At 45.5% G+C, this 19861-nt stretch overlaps 1 protein-coding gene across 1 annotated transcript in view; it reads left to right on the top strand.

Moving 5' to 3' along the window:
- LOC134347287 (CD48 antigen-like) overlaps window positions 1-18780 on the top strand; it is a 49096-nt gene extending 30316 nt beyond the window's left edge. Inside the window, exons 4-6 of the mRNA XM_063049687.1 lie at window positions 4747-5007; window positions 14261-14344; window positions 18184-18780. Of these exons, the coding sequence (XP_062905757.1) occupies window positions 4747-5007; window positions 14261-14313 (314 nt within the window). The 3' untranslated portion in view covers window positions 14314-14344; window positions 18184-18780. The remainder of the gene's footprint in view (window positions 1-4746; window positions 5008-14260; window positions 14345-18183) is intronic.
- Window positions 18781-19861: the final 1081 nt, after the last annotated feature.

Below are 19861 nucleotides of genomic sequence, written 5' to 3'. Positions count from 1 at the left end.
AGATCCCTCTGCTCCTCCACACTACCAAGTATCCTGCCATTTACTTTGTACTCTGCCTTGGAGTTTGTCCTTCCAAAGTGTACCACCTCACACTTCTCCGGGTTGAACTCCATCTGCCACTTCTCAGCCCACTTCTGCATCCTATCAATGTCTCTCTGCAATCTTTGACAATCCTCTACACTATCTACAACACCACCAACCTCTATATCGTCCGCAAACTTGCCAACCCACCCTTCTACCCCGACATCCAGGTTGTTAATAAAAATCACGAAAAGTAGAGGTACCAGAACAGATCCTTGTGGGACACCACTAGTCACAAACCTCCAATCCGAATGTACTCCCTCCACCACAACCCTCTGCCTTCTGCAGGCAAGCCAATTCTGAATCCACCTGGGCAAACTTCCCTGGATCCCATGCCTTCTGACTTTCTGAATAAGCCTACCTTGTGGAACCTTGTCAAATACCTTACTAAAATCCATATAGATCACGTCCACTGCACTACCCTCATCTATATGCCTGGTCACCTCCTCAAAGAACTCTATCAGGCTTGTTAGACACGATCTGCCCTTCACAAAGCTATGCTGACTGTCCCTGATTAGACCATGATTCTCTAAATGCCTATAGATCCTATCTCTAAGAATCTTTTCCAACAGCTTTCCCACCACAGATGTAAGGCTCACTGGTCTATAGTTACCCGGACTATCCCTACTACCTTTTTTGAACAGGGGGACAACATTCGCCTCCCTCCAATCCTCTGGTACCATTCCCGTGGACAACGAGGACATAAAGATCCTAGCCAGAGGCTCAGCAATCTCTTCTCTCACCTCATGGAGCAGCTTGGGGAATATACGGTCAGGCCCCGGGTCTTATCTGTCCTAATGTATTTTACCAACTCCAACACCTCCTCTCCCTTAATATCAACATGCTCCAGAACATCAACCTCACTCATATTGTCCTCACTATCATCAAGTTCCCTCTCATTGGTGAATACCGAAGACAAGTATTCATTGAGGAACTCGCTCACTTCCACAGCCTCCAGGCACATCTTCCCAGCTTTATCTCTAATCGGTCCTACCTTCACTCCTGTCATCCTTTTTTTCTTCACGTAGTTGAAGCATGCCTTGGGGTTTTCCTTTACCCTACTCGCCAAGGCCTTCTCATGCCCCCTTCTTGCTCTTCTCAGCCCCTTCTTAAGCTCCTTTCTTGTTTCCCTATATTCCTCAATAGACCCATCTGATCCTTGCTTCCTAAACCTCATGTATGCTGCCTTCTTCCTCCTGACTAGATTTTCCACCTCACTTGTCACCCATGGTTCCTTCACCCTACCATTCTTTATCTTCCTCACCGGGACAAATTTATCCCTAACATCCCGCAAGAGATCTCTAAACATCGACCACATGTCCAGAGTACATTTCCCTGCAAAAACATCATCCCAATTCACTCCCACAAGTTCTAGCCTTATAGCCTCATAATTTGCCTTTCCCCAATTAAAAATTTTCCTGTCCTCTCTGATTCTATCCTTTTCCATGATAATGCTGAAGGCCAGGGAGCAGTGGTCACTGTCCCCCAGATGCTCACCCACTGAGAGATCTGTGACCTGACCCAGTTCATTACCTAGTACTAGATCTAGTATGGCATCTCCCAGGTTGGCCTGTCCACATACTGTGACAGGAATCCGTCCTGGACACACTTAACAAACTCTGCCGCATCTAAACCCTTGGAACTAATCAGGTGCCAATCAATATTAGGGAAGTTAAAGTCACCCATGATAACAACCCTGTTATTTTTGCACCTTTCCAAAATCTGCCTCCCAATCTGCTCTTCTGTATCTCTGCTGCTACCAGGGGGCTGATAGAATACCCCCAATAGAGTAACTGCTCCCTGCCTGTTCCTGACTTCCACCCATACTGACTCAAAAGAGGATCCTGCTACATTACCCACCCTTTCTGTAGCTGTAATAGTATCCCTGACCAGTAATGCCACCCCTCCATCCCTTTTTCCACCCTCTCTATCCCTTTTAAAGCACTGAAATCCGGGAATATTGAGAATCCATTCCTGCCTTAGTGCCAGCCAAGTCTCTGTAATGGCCACTACATCATAATTCCATGTATGTATCCAAACTCTCGTCTGAGATAGCTGTACTTGAGCATTCGTAGAATTCATTCAAGAAATGAAAAGCAGGACAAAGGAGAATCTGTAGATGTTGTGCATTTGGATTTTGAGAAGGTGATTGGCAAGGTGCCACACATGAATCTGCTTAACATGAGCCCGGGGTATGACAGGAAATATTCTCGCACAGATGAAGCAGAGGCTGATTTTCAGGAGGCAGAGAGTGGGAGTAAAAGGAACCTTTTCTGGCTGACTGCTAGTGACCAGTGGTGTTCCACAGTGGTCTGTGTTGGGCAGTTCTTTTACATTACATGCCAATGATTTGGACGATGGAATTGATGGCATTGTTGCAATATTAAGATAGGTAGAGGGGCAGGAAGTTTGAGGAAGTAGAGAGACTACAGAAGGATTTAGACAGATTAGGGGAATGGGCAAAGAAGTGCCTGATGGAATAGTGTCAGGAAGTGTATGGCCATGCACTTTGGTAGAAGAAATGAAAAGATAGACTATTTTCCAAATGGAGAGAAAATGAAACAAACTGGGGCACAAAGAGACTTTGGAGTCCTTGTGCAGTACTCCCTAAAGGTTAATTTGCAGTTTGAGTCTGTGTTGAGGAAGGCAAACGCAATGTTAGCTTTCATTTCAAGAGGACTAGAAGATAAAAGCAGGGATGCTTTATTGAGACTTTATGAAGCCCTGGTTAGGACTCACTTGGAGTATTGTGAACATTTTAATGCCCTTTATCTTCGAAAGGATGTGCTGAAACTGGAGAGGGTTCAAACAATGTTCACAAAATGATTCCAGGGTTAAACGGCTTTTCATGATGAGCGTTTGATGGCTCTAGGCCTGTATTCACAAGAATTTGGAAGAATGAGGGGTGATCTCATTGGAACGTAGCGAATGGTGAAAAGGCCTTGTGAGAGTGTATATGGAGAGGTTGTTTCCTATGGTGGGAGAGTCTAAGACCAGAGGAAACAATGGTAAAATAGAGGGGTATCCTTTCAGAATGGAGATGAGGAGGAATTTATTTTGCCAGAGGGTGGAATACTTTGCTACAGGCAGCTGTGGAGGCCAAGTATTTATGTATATCTAAAGCAGAGGTTGATAGATTTTTGATTGATCAGGTCTTGAAAGGATACTGGAGGGGTGGGGGGAAGGCAGGAGATTGGCGCTAATTTTATGGCCTAATTCTGCTGCTCCGTCTTGTGGTCTTGTAATGGAACATGCCTTTCATACATCCAATTGGTGTCACATCTCCTCAAACATTATAAGTACCCACAGCTTATTATCAGTCTACGTGTTTCTCAAGCTATCAGCTTTACACTGTCAGTTCTGTTAGTTCTCACCACTATAGCAGGCTTAATTTAGTAGGTGGGTGGCAGGGCTCCTTCCCTCTGCTAGCCTGTAGGTCACCCTTGTGCAGGGTGTGGCACCTACTTGGCACCGTCACCCCAGATCAGGGTCGCGTGAAGCCATGGGAGCAGGTGGTGAATGGTCGTACAAGCAGACGGTGCATATCACAGGTCCTGGTTCTACGACCACTGACACCAGGCAGACAATCTCTGAAGAGTATTGATACTGGCTGGGGTCACCCATCTTGTAAAGACACTGCACAGAAGAAGACAGTGACAAACCACTTGTGTGGAAACTTGCCAAGAATATTCATGGCTGTATCCGACACGGCACATAAAAACCAACTGAATGCAGTAGGATGCCCTGAGTATCTTTCAGAAACACTAACAAAAATAATAATTCTGATGAGGTTGAGGCCAGGCAAGAGCATTTTCACAGGAAAAAAAAGAGGAAAGAAAGTTTGTCATAAACTTAAAAATGGGCTTCAGTGACTTTTAGAACATTGCACTCTATGGTGGATATTGAGGCCTCCAATGTTGCAGCCAACTTCAGTAATAAGGTTTCAACTAAGAACAAGATGGAGTCCTTGGTAATAATGTCAAACACCCACACTTGGGTGGATTATAGCAGTCCAGACCTTAAAGAACTTGAGCAAATTTTTCAACCATTACTTACCTTTGTAGAGAAGAGCGGGGACAGTCTGCTGTTTTCCTGTCCCTGTTCTTCTCTCTGCCTTGACACCACATTAACAGCCATCTGTCAGTTCCTGTTTATACATGGCAGTTGCCACACACCACCTCACCGGTCTGACCATGAGCTCACTGGGTGTGAACTTGTTGTGATGTGCAGTTATTTGATTTTATTTATTCATTTACAGGATGTGGGTGTCACCAGCGAAGCCGGCATTTATTGTCCATCCCTTGCTGCTCTTGAGAAGGTGGTGATGAGCTGCCGCTTTGAGCCACTGCAGTCCCTGAGGTGTAGGTACACCCAAGGTGCAGTTAGGGAGGGAATCCTATGATTTTGACCCAGTGACAATGAAGGAACGGCGATATTTTTACAAGTCAGGATGGTGAATGACTTGGGAAATTTCCAAGAGGTGATGTTCCCAGGAATCTGCTGTTCTCGTCCTCCTAGATGATGGTGGTTGTGGGTCTGGAAGGTGCCGCCTTGGGAACTTTGTTGTTGCAGAGTGTTGATCTTTCCGATGCATTTAGTGTGTTGCCGGGTGGTAAGTTTTCATTAGAATTTTTCACCGTTCATTAACCACACTCTCCCCTTTAGGTCCTCTATCAGAAGATCTGATCGCCATCAATACCATCTTCATCGGTTCCACCACCCAGCTCACCTGTAAGGTCGATGGAGATCCTCTGGAGTATCAGTGGTGGAAAAATGGAGTCCAAGTCTCCCATAATGACCAGATGACAGATGGCAACAGGACTCTCCTGATCCAGAATGATGCATGGAATGAGAGAGCCACATACGTGTGTGTGGCAAGCAATCCAGTCAGCTCCGTCAGGAAGGATTACATCCTGACAAGACCTGGTGAGCTAAGTTTTCTGAGGGTAGTTTTTCATCACCATCTTGTGTTGGTGGGCTTTAGAAAACAATCTGTCAGCACTGCAGCCGAGATGGCCAAAGGGGGGCTGGAGTTCCAACCAATGATGTGAAGTAGAAAGATATGGGTCTATCAGCTCTTTGAGTAATCCAGCTACTTCACATATCTCTTCCCTTTCCCAGCTGCCCCAATCAATGATCTTTCCAGAGCCTATGGAAGCTAGGAGTGTGAGTGCGAAAAGAGCAGACTCTGGTAAAGCCAGTCTCTTTTCTGCAGCTCAGGCAAGAAGAGTGAGCATTGGGTCAGAGCCATATCTTTCAGGAGAAAGGATGAAAGGAGCAGATTCGGGCAAGGCCAGTGTTTTTGGGCTGTGCAGGTGTGGAAATTGACATCAGAGGCCTGACCTCAGCTGCAAATAAAAGTAGTCTCAAGTCGAGTGGCCATTGATTGAGTGAATCAGTGGTAGAGTGGGAAGGCTTTGGCTTGACAGAATTCTGCATGAGCAGGTAAATGCGCATTTAAGAAGAGGCAAGCCTTTTTTGGTGTGGAGTAGTCAAAATGGAATGCTCCTGTCAGATGTGGGAATTCAGCATATCTAACGGTTTCCCTGATGACTGCATCCGCGAGAAGTGCACCCAATTTCAGCGCCTGACTGACCGGGTCAGAGATTTGGAGCTGGAGTTGGATGTACTCTGGATCATTCGGGAGGCCAGAGATATTATAGATGGGACTTTAGAAGAGGTGCTCATACCCAGAGTATAGACTTCGGACGGTAGATGTGTGCCCACTAGGAGAGGTAAGGAGATTAAGAAGTCAATGCTGAGTTCCTCTGTGGCCATTGCGCTCAGCAACAAGTATACTCTTTTGCATACTGCTGGAGTGGGATGACCCATCAGATCACAGCAGTAGCTGTGGCTGGTTCTGAGCCTCAACGGGGCGGGGGGGGGGGGGTGGTGGTGAAGTCAGGCAGTGTCATAGTTATAGGAGACTCGATAGTTAGAGGGACAGAGAGGAGATTCTGTAGCCACAGAAGAGACACCAGGAATGTGTGTTGCCTCCTGGTTCTCGGGTCCATGACGTATCAGAATGGCTGCAGGACATTCCTAAGGGGGATGGGGGACAGCCAGAGGTTGTGGTGCATTTTGTCACCAATGACATAGGCAGAAAATGGGAAGACGTCCTGTGCAGTGAGTATATAGAGTTAAGAAAGCGGCTGAAGGCAATGACCTTCGAGGTTGTAATCTCCAGATTACTCCCTGTGCCATGGGCTGGTGCAGAGGACACAGATTCAAGTTCTTGGATCATTGAAACCTTTTCTGGGGAAGGAGTGACCTATACAGGAGGGGTGAGTTGGACCTGAATTGGAGGGAAACCAATACTCTAGCTGGGAGGTTTGCTGATCTTACTATGGAGAGTCTAAACTAGTTTTGGAGCCCCAGATTAGTAAGCGAAGGATCAGATCAGAAGATAGATATCCAGAAAAGTATTGAAAAGCAAAATTGAAATAATAGGTATGATGGGCAGGATGTTTCGAAGTGTGTATATTTAAATACCAGGAGTATTATGGGTGAAGATAACCTTAGAGCATGAATCAGTACATGGGACTATGATGTTGTAGTCGTTACTGAAACTTCTTTGAGAGAGGGGCAGGAATGGGTGATTAATGTACCAGGTTTTCAAAATTTGAGAAAAGATAGAGGAGGTGAAAGAGGGAGTGGAGTTGCACAAATGATCAGGATTATCACAGATCCTGTCAGAGGAGAGATAATGGAGGGGTCAGATACTGAGTCTATTGGGAGGAACTCGGGAAGAGGAATGGTGCAGTCACACTGATGGGATTGTACTACAAACCCCCTAATAGCTACCAGGACATTGAAGAACAGGTATGTAATCAGATTAAGGAAATATTTAAAAATGATGGGGTTGTTTTCATCGGGATTTCAACTTCCCTAATATACTGTAAATTAGGACTTTGGTGTAAGATGTTTAGATAGATCTGAATTTAAGTATATCCAGGAAGGTTTCTTAAATCAGGATGTGGATGGTCCAATGAGAGGAGGAACTGACCCCCTCCCATTCTTCTAAATTCCAGTGAGTACAAGCCTAAAGCTGCCAAATGCTCTTCACATGTTAACCCCTTCATTTCTGGAATCATCCTCATGAACCTTCTCTGGACTCTCTTCAATGACAACACATCATCTTTTCTGAAATTTGGGGCCCAAAACTGTTGACAATAGTGCAAGTGCAGTCTGACTGGTGTCTTATAAAGGCTTAGCATTAACTCCTTTTTTTAAATATATTCTATTCCCCTTGAAATAAATGCCAACATTGCATTTGCCTTCTTTACCACAGACTCAGCCTGTAATTGAACCTTTTGGGAGTTTTGCATGAGGACTCCTAAGTTCCTCTGCACCTCTTTTTGAACATTCTCCCCACTTAGCTAATAGTCCACATGATTGTTCCTGTTACCAAAATGCATGTTCATACATTTCCCAACACTGTATTCTATTTGCCACTGTTTTGCTCATACTTCGAATTTGTCTAAGTCCGGCTACAATCGCATTACTTCCTCAGCACTACCTACCTCTCTACCCATCTTTGTATCATCAGCAAACTTTGCCACAGAGCCATTAACTCCATTATCTAAATCATGGACAAACAATATGGAAAGCAGCATTCCCAATACAGACCCCTGAGGAACACCACGAGTCACCAGCAGCCAACCAGAAAGGGCCTCTTTTATTCCCACTCACTGCCTCCTGCCTGTCAGCCATTCCGCTGTCCATGCCAGTGTCTTTCCTGTAATGCCATTGGATTTTATCTAGTTAAGTGGCCTCGTGTGGCACCTTATCAAATGCTTTCTGAAAATTGAAGTAAATGACATGCACTGCATCTCCTTTGTCCCACCCTGCTTGTTACTTCTTGAACCCTAACAGATTTGTCAAACAAGATTTCCTTTTACAGAAACCATGTTGACTTTAACTTTATCACTGGTCTCCAAGTACCTCAAAACCTCATCCTTAATAGTAGACTCCAACACTTCCCAACCACTGAGATTAAGCTAACTGGCCTATAATTTCCTTTCTCTTGCTGCCCTCTCTTAAAGAGCAGAGCGACACTTGCAATCTTCCAGTCCTCTGGGACCATGCCGGAATCAAGTGATCCTGGAAAGATCATGACCAATTTAGAAACATAGAAAACCTACAGCACAATACAGGCCCTTCAGCCCACGAAGCTGTGCCGAACATGTCCCTACCTTACAACTACCTAGGCTTGTCCATAGTCCTCTATTTTTCTGAGCTCTATATACCTATCTAGGAGTCTCTTAAAAGACCCTATCGTTACTGCCTCTACCACCGCCGCCGGCAGCTCACTCCACACACTCACCACTCTCTGCGTTTTCAAAAAACAAAATAACTTGCCTCTGACATCTCCTCTGTACCTACTGCCAAGAACCTTAAAACTATGCCCTCTGATGCTGGCCATTTCAGCACTGGGGAAAAGCCTCTGACCATCCACATGATCAATGCCTCTCATCTTATACACAAGGTAACTGCTTCATCTTGTGCATTCCTTAACTTTCTTTGTCAGCCACAGTTGCCTACCCCTGCCATTTGAGAACTTCTTCCACTATGGAACATGTCTATCCTGCAGCTTGTGTACTATTGCCTAGGTGCTGTGAAATGCAATGTTTCCATATGATATCCCTCATCAGATCTGTGCCAGCTCACAGGACAACCCCACATCCCTGCTAATTTTCCCCTCTAATCTATTCTTCCACCATTTTCCATCCACCCTAGAAGTAATTTACAGTCATCATTTTGCATCCCAACCATTTCGCTTATGGAATGTGGGAGGAAACTGCATTACTGGGGAAAACCTACACAGTCCCAGGAAGAGTATGCAAACTCCACACAACAGCCCGGGGCCAGGATTGAACCAAAGTTATTGAACTATGAGGAAGCAACGCATTTAGCATAGCATACATTTAGGGCAGGGGTCCCCAGCCTTTTTTGCACTGCGGACCGGTTTAATATTGACAATATTCTTGCGGACCGGCCGACCCGGAGGGGTTGGGGGGGGGGTAGGGTTGCTAATGGACAAGAGTAGCAGTCAAATACGTTGTGTTTACCCCGAGAAAGACTGCAATAACCATGAAGCCTTGTGCGGGCACCAGTTCGCATGCGTGTACGTGCAGTTTTTTTTCTACAAATCATTTTTGGCGATTCTGTTCAGGTGGGGGGGGTGTTAATCACGACTGGAATATCGGTGATAAGTGGCTAGTACACTCAATTTCATTTCTAAAAGGAGTTATCTAATGAATTTAATATTAAACACACCGCATATTTTCCTCGCATGGATATAATGATAAGTCAATTATCAGGGGAGGACGGGAGATTGAAGTAAGTGTTGAACGAACTTCCATTAGAAGTGGTAGAGGCAGGTTCGATATTATCATTTAAAGAAAAATTGGATAGGTATATGGACAGGAAAGGAATGGAGGGTTATGGGCTGAATACAGGTCAGTGGGGCTAAGTGAGAGTAGTGTTCGGCACGGACTAGAAGGGCCGAGATCGCCTGTTTCCGTGCTGTAATTGTTATATGGTTATATAAGTAAGTCAATAGCATCATAACATTTTAAGTAACGTTTGGATATTAAACACACAGCACATATTTTCCCCGTATGAACTTATAAAATAATTGCAACACACCAATATCACTGAATCGGTGGGAGCCCTGGGCTTGTTTCCCTGCCATAAGACAGTCCTATCGAGGGATGACGGGAGACAGCGATACTCGAAGGGGGTTCCTTATGTCCAGTCTATTCTGCAATTTAGTTTTTGTTGCATTCATTGCAGAAAATCCTGCTTCGCAGAGATATGTTGAAAATGGAAGCAACATTTTCAGTGCTTTCGTGGCTGTCTCAGTATATTCAGTCTTGACTTTGATCCAGAATGCTGGCAGAGATATCATGTCAAACATACTTTTCAGCCCGCCGTCATTTGCAAGCTCGAGGAGTTGATCTTCTTCCTGCGCTGACATGGATGACGCGCGCGTAATGACCTCGCATGCGTTCATGCTCAACAGTGCGTGACAATGAGGAATGGTGCAGCTGACTCATATCGCCAAAACATATTGTTTCCTCGTGGCCCCGTAGCACATACTTTGCGGCCTGGTACCGGTCCGCGGCCCAGTGGTTGGGGACCGCTGATTTTGGGGGTCTGTAGTAGAATCCAAGGTTGTCAAGCCGAGGAGTGGTAGTGGGGACAATCTCCCACTACCTAAAAGTGCCCCTCACGGCATGCGCCTCAAATAGCCTCTGACAACCAAGTCCAACTCCTGTCCTTCTCGTGTGGCTTAGACTCTAAGCCCGGTGGAACAGTTTCTACTGACAGGAGAAGGGGTGAAGGCGGGTCCTGGCACCTTAAAACCAGTGCTTCGGGTAGATGGAGCTCATCAGCCTGGGAAGGCAGTCCATCTAAGAGAGGGAAAACTGATTTCAAACCTCCGCTGCCCTGCAGCCATACCCACTCATGGGAAAGGCTTCGAGAGTAAACCCTGTGGACAAATCCGGAGCTGGAGTCCCTACGGCAGTCAGACGTTGCCTTCAACCTCATTCTGGCAACTCCTGCGACATCACTGGTGCCAAGCTGTATCGGCCCTTGCCCTTCCCTTGGACAACATTGGTGGTGTGGACAGGGAAGACTTGCTGCATAGGCAACTGCCGGTCTTGCATACAACCTTGCCCAGGCCTGCACCCTGGAGAGGTCACTTCCAGGTGCAGATCCATGGTCTCGCGAGATTAACAGATGCCATCCTCATCATCAGTACAATCCCATCAGTGTGATTGTACCCTTCCCATTTCTAAGTTTGCTTTTATTCAATTTGGGGTGATTAAATTGGCGTGCGATTTTCAATGTCTTGCAGTGTCCTGTTGTCTTTGTGGGTTATTGCTTCATCGGGACAGCGGGGCTGTCTGATTGGTCCTGAATTCTTGTGTGTTCCAGGCTGTATTTCAGGGAGGCATGCCAGCCTCTCTTTGTGGATCCTTGTCTGGTGAAACTCTGACCTCTGGCATGCTGGCCTTGAGCAGTGAGGCAGAGTGTAATAGATGGAACGTTGTTGTACCAGACACTAGTGAGGCTGCACTTGCAGTGTATTATGAGGGCATTAGACAGGAACAGTGATGTCCATTGTTAATGACCCACCTCCCCACCCCCCACCAACCCAGGACATGCCCTCTTCTAATTGTTACTATCAGGAAGGAGGTACAGAAGCCTGAAGACACACACTCAGCAATTCAGGAAGAGCTTCTTCCCCTCTGCCATACAATTCCTAAATGGACATTGAACCTATGAACACTACCTCACTTTTTTCTTTTTAAATTTATTGGTTAATATTATTTATTTTTCCACTGTTTTTAATCCATTCCATATATACTTCCTGTAATTGATTTACTTGTTTATTTTTTTCTTTATTTTATATTGCACTGTACTGCTGCTGCTAAGTTAACCAATTTCACAACCCATGCCAGTAATAACAAACCTGATTCTGATTCTAATTGGGATCACCTTTTCTCTGGCAAGTCCATATCAGACATGTGGAGGGTGTTTAAAGATCAATTGCTGAGAGTACAGGAAAAGTGAGTTCCTGTTAAAAGGAAGGACGTGGATGGAAAGATAAGAGAAACTCGGATATCCAGAGAGGTGATGAATTTATTCAAGAAGGAAAAGTATGTAAAGCTTCAGAAGTTAATATCAAACAAAGCATGAGAATTATAAACAATCCAGAAAAGAACTAAAGAAGGGAATTAGCAAAGCCAGGAGGGCCATGGAAAGTCCTTGACAAGTAGGATTGAGGTGAACCCCAAGGCATTCTATACATACATCAGAGTAAAAAAGGATAACTATGGAAAGGGGATGGGATCACTCAAGATCAAAGGGGGGAAACATTTGCTTAGATGCAGCGAATGAGCGCGTTAAGTATGTCAGGGTGTTCGGAAATCAAGGGGAAGGAAGTGTTGGGTGTTCAAGTGAGCATGAAGGTGGACCTGATGGGATTTACTCAGGTTATTGACAGTCTTTGATCAGTATCTGTGTGTCCTCTCTAGCCACGGTCGAGGTCCTGGAGGACTGGCGAGTGGCTAATATTGTACCTCTATTTATGAAGGGAAAATGCTGAGAATAATAAACCGGTGTGTCTCACGTCAGTTATAAGGAAATTGCTGGAGAAAATTCTTAGGCGGCAGATATACGAGCATTTGGAAAACCACAGCCTAATTAGGGAGAACCAGCACAGCTTTGTGCGGGGCAAGTTGTGCCTTACCAACGATTGAGTTTTTTTGACAAGGAGTTCGAAGGTTGGGCAGTAGATGTCTAAATGGATTTTAGTAAGGCATTTTACAAAGTCCCTCATGGGAAGCTAATCCAGAAGATCAAGATGCATGGAGTCTGCAGCAAATAGACTGTTTGGATTCAGAACTAGCTTAGAAGACAGAAGGTAGCGATTGAAGGAACTTGTTTGAGCTGGAGGCCTGTAATTAGTGGAATTCCACAGGGATCTGTAGTGGGACCTCTGCTGTTTGTAATGTATATAAATGACCTGGATGAAAATATAGATGGATGGTTTAGTAAATTTCTGGATGATACCAAAACCGGAGTTGTGGACAGTGTAGAAGGCTGGGAAAGAATACAGCACAACTGAGATCAGTTGCAGAGGTGGGCTGAGAAATGGCAGATGGAGTTTAACCCAGATAAGTGTGAGGTGTTACAGCTCGGTACCAGAATGCTGCCTGGTTTAGAGAGCTTGTGCTATCACGAGAGGCTGGGTAAACCTGGGTTGCTTCCTCTGGAGTGCTGGAGGCTGAGGGTAGATCTGGAGGTTCACAAGATTCTGAGAGGCATAGGTAGAGTTGACAGGGATTATCTTTTTTCCCGGGGGTGGGGGGGGCGCTGAAATGTCTAATAGCACAGGGCATGCATTGAAGGTGAGGGGGGTAGGTTCAAGGGGATGTGCGAGGTAAGTTTTTTTTAAACTCAGAGTCCTGGATGCCTGATATGGTGAGAGGGGCAAATAAATTAGAGGCCTTTAGGAGAGGTTTGGATAGGCACATGGATATAAGGAGGATGTCGGGGTGGCGGTGGGGGGGTGTTGAATTGGTGTTTGGGTGTTTTGGGTTTTCTTTTTGCTGGTTCAGCACAACTCTTCTATCTATGGAGATACGTCTGCAGCTTCCTGGTGAGTACGACATTAAATCAGCCTCCACTACAACTCTCTCAAAGCAATCCAAACCCAAAATCCCATCACAGACTGAGTTTGGTTATTACGTGTCTCGGTCATTAATACAGAATGATCAGAATCAGATTTATTATCTTTGTTTATCATGAAATTCATTGCTTTGTGGTCGCAGTACAATGCAAGTCATAATAAAAGGTAAGTTATGGGAAGAATTTTTAAAAGTAGTGGCAAAAGAGAGGGAAGTGGTGAGATGGTGTCCATGGGTTGTCGGACCATTTGGAAACCTGATGCTGGAGGGGAAGAAGCTGTTCTTAAACGTTGATTGTGTCTTCAGACTGCAAAACCACCTGGCAGAAGTGAGAAGAGGACACGTCCCGAGGCAAAGCATCCTTAATGACGACTGTCACTTTCCTGAGGCACCGCCTCTCGACTGGTGGGTAGGTTTGTGCCCACAATGGAGCTGGTTGAGTCTGCAAACCTGCAAGTCCCCCCCCCCACCCCCCCATCCTGTGCATCCAGTCAAATGATCTCCACAGTACATCTCTAACATACCATGTCTTCGTGAATGGATCAGCCTGTTGGGCCCAGGATAGATCTTTCAGAGTTGTTGACACCCCGGCCTCCCCAATGGCCAGTATATCGGCAATCCGGCAGAGATGGTTTGATATGGATCAGGGTGATGTTGCTTCTGATCCCGTGCTGTGATCACACTGAGACAGTGAGGTGTGGCAGTACAGGGTGTCCCCCAGAAGCTGTCCCCTTCTAATGACGGGCTGGCTGTTCTGATGTTGATGACAGTGCACCAGGCTGCGACTGTTGAAAATAGATCCTTTGGGTTTAGAAAGTTGGTATGCCAACTGCACCCTCTGCTGTGACTGTCCTGCATTGCAAGTTGTGATGCAGCTCTGTAACATTCCACTGGACGTGTCACCCTGTCAGATGTGTGTCAATGTGTGAACTCGGTGTCTGGTTACTGAGCTGTTTCACTTTGTACACTTACAGATGCGGGATATGGCAGCAGCCTTGTAATCTTGAACAAAAAATTCACACACTAGTCTGGTGTGTGATGTCCTTTGGAACGTAGAAGTAAGTAACAAGATTACCAACAACTCCATCACTTTCTGGAGAATTGGGTTACAGTGAAAACTTCCCATCCTGTGTCTCACTGGTACTTCAATTACCTGAAGTGTAGGGAAAACTCCAACACGTACCCTGTCTGTCCCTGACTGGTTACTGCCAATCCCGAACAGATTTGGCCCGGATTTTATCGGGTTCTGCCATGAGCTCTCAAATACGGAAGTTCAGAAAAGACCAAGGTAACATGTCTGAACGACTGCTGTCCTGTCACACTACCTCAATAATAAGCTGATGCTTTGCTAGGCTGGTTAAGGACTACATCTGCAGCTTGCTACGATCCACAGTGGATCCTCTACAGTTTGCCTACCAACACAACCGATCAATAGGCGACACAATAGCCACATCTCTACACACTGTCCTTAAACATCTGGAGAAGAAGGATGCTTATGTGAGAATGCTGTTTCTGGACTGCAGTTCAACATTCAACACCATCAGCAGTCAGGATCCGTTCCAACTGTGATAAGACTGCTGAACGGATCCTGACCCGAATCTGGGCCATACCCTCCAAATATCCGGACCTGCTCTCGGTTTTTTTGCACTACCTTACTTCCCCTTCATCTTTTTACTCACACTTGAGTTAAAAACCAAGTTTTGCACAGGAGTAGGTAGGTACCTGGAATGGGTAACCAGGGACATTAGTGGAAGCAGGCAGTTTGGTCGAGTTTAGGAGGCTGTGTGATAAACACATGAAGGAGAAGGGAGGGATACAGATGCTACACAGGGGACATTTAGTACAAACTGGCATCAAAATCAACACAATATTGCAGGCCGAATGGTCCATCTGGCTTTGTACTGTTGCAAGTGCTGATGATCTCTCTGGTTAACTGGTTGGGTTGATCCTGGGTGAGACTTGAGGAAACTAAGAAAGGAGGTTTCCTATCGTGGGAGAGTCTAAGACTAGAGGGCACAATCTCAGAATAGGAGGACATTCAGTTACAACAGAAGAGATGAGGAGGTGTTTCTTTAGCCAGAGGGCAGAGAGTGAGGAATCGATGGCCTCAGACAAAGGTGTGAGGGGATGAGAAACACGAGGTGATAGGTGAAACTGGGAGGGAGGGGTGAAGTGATGAGCTGGGAAGTTCATTGGTGATAAATACAGGGCTGGAGAAGTGGGGAGTCTGACTGGAGAGGACAGAAGGCCATGAAAGAAAGAAGGGTGGGGGGGAGGAGAGCACCAGAGGGAGGCGATAAGGAGATAAGGTGAGAGAGGGAATATGGGATGTGGTATGGTAAAGGAGTGGGGAGGAAAATTACCAGAAGTTTGAGAAATTGATGTTCATGCCATCAGGTTGGAGGCTACCCAGATGGAACATAAGGCATTGTTCCTCCAACCTAATTTCTTCCAGTAATGTACCCCCCACTTCGCCATTCCCCATCCCCTTTTATCTCTCATCTTATCTCCTTGTCTGTCCGTCACATATGGAGGTTTGAGATCTGAGTTTTTCTTCTAGATGAGCTGCCAGCCACAGCTGATGAGTGCCATCTGTCCAAAGCAACTGGTTTTATGCACCAGTAACCCACCTTTGCCTCTCCTGTCAGTAGAAGCAGTTCTGCAGGGCTTATCAGCTAAGCACATATGAAGGCCAAGAGCAGGACTTGGTTGTCAGAGGCTATTTGAAGCACATGCCATTGGGAGCTTATTTCCAATACCCTCCCCCACCACTCCTGACAACAATAACAACCTTAATGAACCCTCGCTATGACCACCATAATCATTTAGTCAATAAGTCCCCCATTATCACTACTCAACAAGAACCTGGACCCAATGCAGTTTGCCTATCCCCACAATAAGTCAAGGGCAAATGCAATCTCAATGGCTCTTCACATGGCCAGAGACCACCAGGACAATATAAACACCTATGTCAGGATGCTGTTCGCCTATAGCTTATATGACGAGAATACACATAAATTAAGATGTTAGCTGGCCTGGGCTGGCACCAGTGGGATCAGCAGTTGGTCTGCCACCTGTCTTCAGGAGAAAGAGAGATAAGGAAAACAATGGAGCAGCATTTGGAGATATTAATGAAGGGACGGGAGAGAGTAACGGAAGGAGAGCTGTCAAGATCGGCTCCGCCTTTGAACCCTGAACTGTTTGAAGTGATGGACAGGCGATACCCCAGCAGGGGGATAAAAAGGGACAGGTTTGCTAAGGCAGGACACACATGACACCCCGAGGTAACGAGACCCTGGAAACGGTGTGGCTCCTACAAGTCAGTGGGAAGTTTTGGACGGCTGGTCGCGGGATCAAGCCATAGACGTACAGGGTGGAAAGGCACGATCGGCAGGAACCTGGTGTGTGTCCACCCTTGCCTGGGTGCCAGGTTCACCGCAGAGAAACGATTGTATCTGGAAACGGAGGGGTCACGGTCGGTGACCTCAGATGACATCACAAAGGGCTCGCACGAAAGCTGACTGCGAAGAATATCGAAGGTCTGTGTGTGGAAGCCGTTTGAATATTCATTCGTTTTGCTCTCTCTCTCCTTCCCCCCCCCCCCCACTGTCCATCTCCCACGGCAGCAATTACTGCAAACTGAACTGAACTAAATTGAACTGAACTTTGCGTCACTTTGAAACTGGTCATTTACCCCTAGACAATGACAGAGCTTGATTGATCCTGTTATCTTAATTCTGTGTACATGTGTGTTTATCACTGCTGAACTGTTGCATTTATTATCCTTTTGATTAGAGTACTGTGTTGCTTGTTTCTTTAATAAAACTTTCTTAGTTCTAGTAATCCAGACTCCAACTGAGTGATCCATTTCTGCTGGTTTGGCAACCCAGTCACGGGGTACGTAACACTTAGCATTTAACACCATCATTCCCACAATCCTGATTGATAAGTTACAGAACTTATGTACTTCCCTCTGTCATTGGATCCTCAACTTCCTAACCAGAAGACCGCAATTTGTGTGGATTGGTGATAATATCTCCTCCTCGCTGATGATCAACACTGGTGCACCTCAGGGGTGTGTGCTTAGCCCACTGCTCTACTCTCTCTATACCCATGACTGTGTGGCCAGGCATAGCTCAAGTGCCACCTATAAATTTGCTAATGATACAACTGGTAGAATCTCAGGGGGTGAGAGGGCGTACAGGAGTGAGATATACCAACTAGTGGAGTGATGTCGCAGCAACAACCTTGCACTCAATGTCAGACGAAGGAGCTGATCGTGGACTTCAGGAAGGGTAAGATGAAAGAACACATACCAATCCTCATACAGGAATCAGAAATAAAGAGAGTGAGCAGTTTCAAGTTCCTTGGTGTCAAGATCTATGAGGATCTAACCTGGTCTGAACATATCGATGCAGTTATAAAGATGGCAAGACAGTGACTATACTTCATTAGGAGTTTGAAGAGATTTGGTATGTCAACAGAAACACTCAAAAACTTCTATAGATGTACTGTAGAGAGCATTCTGACAGGCTGCATCACTGTCTGGTATGGGGGGGGGGGCGCGTGCTACTGCAGAGGACCAAAAAAAGCTGCAGATGGTCGTAAATTTAGTCAGCGCTATCTTGGGTACTAGCCTACAAAGTACGCAGGACATCTTCAAGCAGCGGTGTCTTAAAAAAGCAGCGTCCATTATTAAGGACCCCCATCACCCAGGGCATGCTCTTTTCTCACTGTTACCATCAGGAACAGCTTTTTCCCCTCTGCCATCCGATCCCTAAATGGACTTTGAATCCACGAATGCTACCTCACTATTTTAATATATTATTTCTGTTTTTGCACAAAGTTTAATCTATTTAATATACACATACTGTAATTGATTTACTTATTTTTATAGATGCACTGTAGAAAGCATTCTTCTAGGTATGGAAGTTGTCCTGTCCAAGACCGGAAGAAGCTGCAGAAGATCGTGAACACGACCCAGCACATCACACAAACCAATCTTCCATCCTTGGACTCACTTTACACTGCACGCTGTCGGAGCAGTGCTGCCAGGATAATCAAGGACACGACCCACCCAGCCAACACACTTTTCGTCCCTCTTCCCTCCGGGAGAAGGTTCAGGAGCATGAAGACTTGTACGGCCGGATTTGGGAACAGCTTCTTTCCAACTGTGATAAGACTGCTGAACAGATCCTGACCCAGATCTGGGCCGTATCCTCCAAATATCCGGACCTGCCTCGGTTTTTTTTTGCACTACCTTACTTGCCCTTCTCTATTTTCTATTTATGAATTATAATTTAAATTTTTAATATTTACTATCGATTTGTACTCCAGGGAGCGGGAAGTGCAGAATCAAATATCGCTGTGATGATTGTACGTTCTAGTATCAATTGTTTGGCAACAATAAAGTATAAAGTATTTATTTTTCTTCTATGTTATATATTGCACTGTTCTGCTGATAAGTTAATAAATTTCACGTCACTTGCCGGTGATAATAAACCTGATTCAGATTCTGGTTCCTTTTCTGCTGCTGTTTCCCTGCCTGTCCCCAAAGTCCTGGGCGGCCTCTGGAGTTTTGCTCTGCCTAAACATTGTCAGCCCTGCGGTCTCTTTCTTTGCTCTCACACGCAGCAAGCCGAACTTCCCTGATCAGATCACACCTGTCATATACAATAGGTGCAATGAAATTCCTTGCTGGTGTGAAGCCCACAGAGTAAATAGTATATCTTTACTCAGTGAGTGGTGAATGACTGCAATGCACTGCCTCAAACAGTGGTAGAGGCAAATACATTAGAGACTTTAAAGAGATGTTTAGACAGGCACATGAATGTGAGGAAGCTGGAGGCTTATGGACATTGAGTAGGTGGGAGGGACTAGTGTTCGGGTGTTTTTGATTTGCTTTTTAGCTGGTTTGGCACAACACAGGATTTCATTTAAAGTCAAACCCACTAACACCAAGATCAGCTAAGATTAGTAACTAACAATACAGTGGGACTCCGAATTATACCCGACAACCAATATCCAAGGCATGAAGGTACCTGGTCAAGAGGTCATGATCTTGGTTATTGACCCCAGTCCCATGAATTCTCACAGAATTATCAAATCTGAGGAAGGAGACCTGATTGCCATCTCCCTCAGCTACTGGATTAGGACTCCCCCAGACTGAATACCACTCGGAGGCAGTCGCGAGAAGGAGGAGACAGGACCTACCCTGCTGACCAAGTTACATGGTTCTGAAGGACATAGTTACATGGTTCTGAAGTACATAGTTACATAGTTCTGAAGGACACATCTGTGTTCATGGGACAACAGAAGACATGTAAACAACCAGCAGGAGGGGAATCATCCTTAATGTCACCCGCACAGTTTGTTGCAGGTGGGTTTGATCAGGAAATACTGATTATCAGAAGCTTGCAGTCTTATGATTAATAACGAAAGGCAAGAGGCAAACTCACAGTTTGGATTACTTGTTAATGTTAAAAACGTAATCAAGGTGATGAACACAACGATGTGAAGTCCAAATGGAGTCCATCTCCAAAACTCTGTCAAGTATAGAAATGTAATGATTAGAG

The sequence above is a fragment of the Mobula hypostoma genome, chromosome 5, assembly GCF_963921235.1.
Source record: "Mobula hypostoma chromosome 5, sMobHyp1.1, whole genome shotgun sequence".
NCBI lineage: Eukaryota > Metazoa > Chordata > Chondrichthyes > Myliobatiformes > Myliobatidae > Mobula > Mobula hypostoma.
This window is presented reverse-complemented; position numbering and strand designations above follow the sequence as displayed.